The 6466-nt window shown below is 40.7% G+C and overlaps 1 protein-coding gene across 1 annotated transcript; it reads left to right on the forward strand.

The window, feature by feature from the left end:
- Positions 1-1368: 1368 nt before the first annotated feature.
- Positions 1369-3552, forward strand: LOC147638839 (galactan beta-1,4-galactosyltransferase GALS1-like). Its single transcript, XM_086785071.1, has 2 exons — positions 1369-2520; positions 3030-3552. The coding sequence occupies exons 1-2, from the start codon at positions 1451-1453 to the stop codon at positions 3415-3417; spliced, it is 1458 nt and encodes a 485-aa protein (XP_086641197.1). The 5' UTR covers positions 1369-1450; the 3' UTR covers positions 3418-3552.
- The last annotated feature ends 2914 nt before the right edge of the window (positions 3553-6466 follow it).

A 6466-nucleotide genomic window follows, 5' to 3' on the forward strand; every position in this document is an offset into this window, starting at 1 on the left:
CTTTGTGCAAATTGAGTTTAGTCTTATCTCCTTGCTCTCTTGCATCTATGGTGTGTGTGTGAGAGAGAGAGAGAGAGAATTGAGAGGAGACAGAGCTTCATTCTTGGTACATGTTCCTCTTATGCTTGTGTTCATGAGTGTGAGAGTAGAGAGGAGTGAGTGTCGTTGTATAAGGAGAGACAACCTCACAGTGACAACCTAAGGAAGGAGACAAAGGAGTGAAGAGCCTAGCCACCACTAGCACAGCTTGGAGTCTCCACAGATACGAGCTTGGATGCTAGCAAGTTCCCCACCACGTGTTAAGGTAAGTATTATCCATCGCATATAGGGAGAGGGGTAGTGTAGCCTGTAACACTGTAACTTGATAACTCTCTCTCTAACTCTTTCTGTGTGTCTCTCTCTCTCTCTAACTCTAACTCTCTCTATCTCTAACTATGTCTCTCTCTCTCTCTATGTCTATCTCTCTCTCTATCTCTATCTCTAACTCTCTCTCTCTATGTCTATCTCTCTCTCTATCTCTAACTCTCTCTCTCTCTCTGTCTAACTTTATCTCTATCTCTCTCTCTCTCTCTCTCTAACTCCTTGTAACTCTCTTTCTCTACCTATCTATACTTCTCTCTAACTCTCTTTCTTTCTCTTTCTAACCCTCTCTCTCTAACTCTATCTACGTCTCTAATTCTCTAACCCTCTAACTCCCAAATTATATATATATATAAAAGATATAGCTTATATTATAATATATAGTAGTGTATGTATAGAAGAGGAGAAGAGAAGAGAAGAGAAGAAAGGGGGAGCTAGGAGCTACTGTGTATATAGTAGATTCTCCATGAAAACCATTTCAACATTTAGATCACCTATAAGAGTTAAGAATCTATGCAAGTTACAAAAGAAAAAAATGTGTACAAAGGTGCATTCCCATGATTCCAATCTCCCATCATGGGTGATTGTGATGGATAAGTTTTAGAAGAATAAAGCCTTATGGGGAGGAAGCCACCCTAAAATGTTTGTGTTATCATTCGGTTTGGGACCAGCAACGTGCAAGGTGGGGTAGTTTAGGAGGCGTGGATATGACCCGAGTGCACATATAAAATTGTTCACACATTACAAGGGGCACCCTAAACTTAAAAGGATTTTCCAAAAGGAAACCTTTCGTGGGACGCATAGAAAGTTGTTCAAGGGGGCACCCTAAACTTTAAAGGATTTTCCCAAGAAGAAGTCTTCAAAAGTGAGGACTGTAACTCGCAGCGTGGTCAAATCACAAGCCGGCACGCAACAAAGATGCCCGGCGTCCGCGTCCACGGGAAAGACTCTTGGGGCATCTTTCCCGTGGACGTGTTCGAATAAATAATATGGGAAAATTGAATATAAATTTTGTTGGTTAACAGCAGCATTCACCAATAATTTGCTTTTTTGTTCTGTGCTTCGCACGTCTGATTCGCTTTGTCTACATATGATGCTTCACCTCTTCCACGAGAAGCAACATGCCCACAGTTGGATTGATATCAGAAGGCTTGCGGCCACCATTTGTGCCGCCTTTCTCTTCATAATTCTGCTACTGGCTCACGCCCTGCTCGTTCCAGAATCAATCAGCAGCGAATCACAGTATATGGAAGATCACAATGGGCGTCAGCAAGATGGACATGTTGATGAGGAGAGGGTATTCCAACCATATGGCTCAGCTGCAGCTCTCTTTGTTTTGTATGGGGCTTACAGAGGGGGCAGCAACACGTTTGCGGTGGTGGGTTTGGGCTCAAAACCCCTGTATACCTTTGGAGATCCCCAATTCGAGTGCTTCTGGGTGCCCTCCTCTTCTTCAGCTAATTCACGAGAGCCCATCCAGAGTGAAGTAGCATATCGGATGTTGCCGGATGTTAATTATGGGCGAGTTTACACCGTAGTTGTTGTGAATTGCACCTTCCAAGAGCCAGTAGGAACATCATCAAATCAGAAAGGTGGGCAGCTTGTACTCTCTGCTTCTCATGGCGATGGCATCGGGAAGCCTGCAGAACGCATAATAGCTTTGATAGAAGATGAAAACTCCTACAATTCATCAATCTTTGAACCCCCATACCCTTATGAGTTTGTGTACTGTGGCTCTCCGCTATTTGGGCACTTGAATGCAAACAGGATAAGGGAATGGATTGCATATCATGTTATGCTTTTTGGCCCCAAATCTCACTTCATTTTCCATGATGCTGGGGGCATGAATGCAGAGGTGAGGGCAGTGTTGGAGCCATGGAAGAAGTTGGGCTACATCACAGTGCAGAACGTGAAGCAACAAGCACAGTATGATGGCTATTACTACAATCAATTCCTCATTCTCAACGACTGTCTGCATAGAACCAAGTTTATGGCCAATTGGACCTTCTTCTTTGATGTGGATGAGTATATCTACGTCGCACCAGAATTAACCTTTCACGCTGTCATGGGCTGGCATGCAAACCTAACCATGCTGCAGTTCAACCAACTCCGGATGTCGGACAGGCTATGTCAAATGAAAGACCGTGTCGGCGAATCCCGGTTTGTTAAATTTTCCATTTTCCTCCGATGCTCTAATAATCAAATTCTCAGTGAAAAGACGATTTTTAAAGGCACTTCACATAGTAGCTTCCTCCCTAGCGTAACAACAACAATATATATATATATATATATATATGAGATATATAAACTTAATAAGCTTGAGAGATTTATTGACAATTCGTTGAACTATAATAATAATTGACGTGGTCTTCCCTGTGACCGCCTCTCTAAATGACCCTAGTCGTAGTGTGCGGAGAGTTTTGCTTGAGAAATCTCTCAAGCAAAATCTTCAACTTGGCCACGGCCGGCCCTTTATGCTAAGGCCTTCCAAGTGTACGAATAATACTGTGGGTACATGTGCTATAGAATGAGTGCGTGGGTATAAATATTGCTAAAGGTTAAATTCATCTTGGCTAAGGTGAGTGCATACTACCTAATTATAAGTACAATTGACATTAAGATTCGTGTTATTTTAATTTGTATTGATCCCTTGAGATGGCTTTCTTCAGGTGGGGTTTTGAGAAGCTAGTATATAGAGACAAGCTAGAAGATTATGTAAAGACGTCCCCCAAGTACGCAGTGCAAGGGAGGCGGGTGTTTGCGACTGGGGTGCATAGCTCTCAAAAAGAGCTCGGTCACATGGAGGGAGAGGAAGGGTGGGCTTGGTGGCCCCAAATGAGGTACTACCACTACCACAACACTATCTCCAAACAAGGGGACATTTGTATGGACTATACTAACACCAATGCCACATCATTCACTTTTTATGGCACCCCCTTTGAGCTAGACAATTCCATGGTTTCTATAGGACCCCTCGTCAAACAATTTGAGCTTCAGCAAGTTAGCCATTTATCAACACAAATGGGCCCTTTAAAACCTTTTCCCTCACAGGCATGATTTTATCATATATTGGAGTGTAAAAAGTAAGAGGCTCTTGGTTTTATCTAGCCCCTCTAGAGAAGGAGATCTTTTCTCATGATCATTGTAATATTTCTTACACATCATCTAGTACAAGATTTCAACGACTCAAAATGAATTAGAGTTAAACTAGGGTGAAAGTTGAAGGATCACCGAACTTTCATGTAAAAATCCCTTTGAGAAACTAGGTTTGTGTACTACAAACTTTATTTAATTTTGTATAGTTGATGCATAGAGTTCAAAACAACAACACATAAAAGCATGGATGAGAGGTGGTTTGCTTCCTTTTGAAAGAAAAAAGAATTCTAGAATGACACGTTCCCTTTTGTGACAATATGACTGTTACATGCATTAAATCATGTCATGTATTGTGTTTAAGTTCAATGTCCTATATGTACTTTGAAATGCTTCATTATTTATGTAATTCAATATAGAAATGGGCCTTTCCCTATTTTTGACTTGTCATATGAGATATGTGACATGTGTTTGGACGATATGATGACGAGTCATGTGAGATATGTTTGGATGATATGATAATGAATCATGTGGGATATGATGATGAGTCATGTGAGAAAATAGAAAAAGTCCCATGCAAAAAGTAGCACAAGTGCAAGAGAGATAAATGCACTCATTACATTAGTACCACATGTACAATCTCATATGAGAGAAGGACACCATCGAAGCTTAACAAGAAGATGTGTAATCTTGATTAGTAAAATGATTGATACCTCTTTAGGCTCATAGTTGCCTTTTATACTTGAGCCCTCATTACACAGTACATTATTATTGTCCACCCTTGTGGCCTTGGTCCTTAGTCCTATGTCCACATCTTATTAATGTCCTATGGCCTTTGTCCCATATATAAGTATATATAAATCAAGAGTAAACACGTTACAAGCCATCCCCTCCCATTGGTTTTGTCCTTGAAACCGTAAATATTCAACCCACAAGATGAAATGCAACTCCCATGACCATGTAAGCCCTATATAACATGTAGCGGCTCAATGTACATGGCTCCAAATCTGTCCATGAGAGCATAATGTCTTCAACACATCAAAAAACTACATTATATGCTCTCAAATCAACTCCCAAATGGCTCCACATATCCATATGTAAGTTCCATGAAAGATTTCTTGCATGCGAACTAAAATCTTCCACTTATGGGGCCTCCAAAACTGTCATAAAACAACAATTTCCATAGTACGCAAATAGCTTCCATTTGGCATCAATATTACTCATGATATTCACCCGAAAGCTCTTCAAATCCTTCCAACATAGAATTGCCATTTGATCAAATACTCAACCATGAAGCACTCTTTCTGGCTTGCCCACTATTCTCTCTGATACATATTTAACCCTTCCTTCTTCATCCATTGGTGGTAACTCATTAAAAATTTGCACAATCATGAGAAGAAATGTGTCTCCACCAAGTGTGAGCATATCTCTCAAGGTGAAGTGTGTGAAAATAGACTTTGGCCCTTTCACTCCTTAGATTAAGGTGAAAATACATGTCCATTTTGTTGACCCATTCTTCAAACTCCTCATTGGAATTGCTTTCTCCTTTGAACTTGGTAAGAACTGCTTTGTCTTTTTGATACCTTTGAATCCTCTCTTCATTAGTGTTATGCAAATGCATCCTTGTATAAGGTCTTTTATCATTCCGAGTGGTATCCATGCATGTGAAATCATTGTTTCCATAATAAAGATGGCATTTTGGTAATGATTTCCTCCCATGGTTCGTGGTGGTGATGGATGATTCTCCTTATTAGCATGACCACCCTCATTTGCATTGCCAAACAAAATGCCTGTAGGTTGCCTTAATAGTGATTCCATTTCTTCATATACCTAGAAGCAAAACTCACTCCTTGTGTACCTTGCATTATTGCACACACCAAGAGATGATTGGCCACCAAGATGCATGCCTTCACTCTTAAGCTCATTTCTAAGGAAAGACATTTCACTCATCATTCCTTCAATCAACTTCTCTTATTTCTTATTGAAATTATCCATCATAGAGTGCATCATCATTATCATTAATTGCATCTCCATGCTCATTGGAGGGGCTATACTATGTTGAGATATTGAGCCAACTAGTGCTATGGTAGCGGGCATTGATGAGCCGCCTGGGTGATAGCTTCCACACTTATGCCACTGGCATGGTTGGTGAGATTATGGTTGATATGCCGCTAGTGGATGACAGGTGGTGTGACAACCACTTTGGAGTACTACAGTTATGGCATAGTTATATAGTGCCAGCTCATATAGCCAGGTTCACAATATAGACTGACTATTTTGTATATTGCTGTAGGAGAGTACTTTCCCTTTATGTATGTACTCTTATCTTTTAGATATATGGTTGTAGAGAAGATAAGAAGAAAGAATAAAATTTAGCCATCCATCTCTCTTGTGTCTTGCACTCTTTTGTGTGTGTGTGTGTGTGTGTGTGTTTTTGATTACAAGGAACTCAAGCTCTCTCTCCCCCACATTTTCTTTATGGTATTAGAGCTCCGGTTTGTGTGTGAGCTAAGGAGGCAAGAACAAGCAAGAAAGGAAGCGGTACTACACAGGTAAGAGCATCACCATCTCTTTTCCTTGTTGGTTTAGGTATAACACCTCTCAGTAGCTCTCCGAGAGCTATACATCTCCGATTGAGGAGCTATCTTCACAGGCTTGGAGATGCATGTGTGGTATGCAGTACTTTGTACTATAGTTTTTCAGCTTGAATCACGTTTTGCATTTCAGGTGAGTCCCGATCTCCGTTCTGTCACTACAAGGTATTTTTTATGACAATTTCAGGGAGGTTTTGGTTGAGAATTGTCTTTGGTCGAAATCTGCCACTCTAGCAAACATAAACGCATTCAAGGATTGGAACTAGGGTGCAAGAAAAGTCATGTATTAGCTTTCCATTAGTGTCACAGACACGATGATAAGACACATACAAGATGCCAACACTCCAGCATTTGCATAACAGAATCTGGTGTAGATGTTCTAGACCAACACAAAGGCAAGGAAATTGCAGCTAAAGTAA

This window comes from Cibotium barometz, chromosome 4 (assembly GCF_041138505.1).
Source record: "Cibotium barometz isolate CiBa-2024 chromosome 4, ASM4113850v1, whole genome shotgun sequence".
Taxonomy (NCBI): domain Eukaryota; kingdom Viridiplantae; phylum Streptophyta; class Polypodiopsida; order Cyatheales; family Cibotiaceae; genus Cibotium; species Cibotium barometz.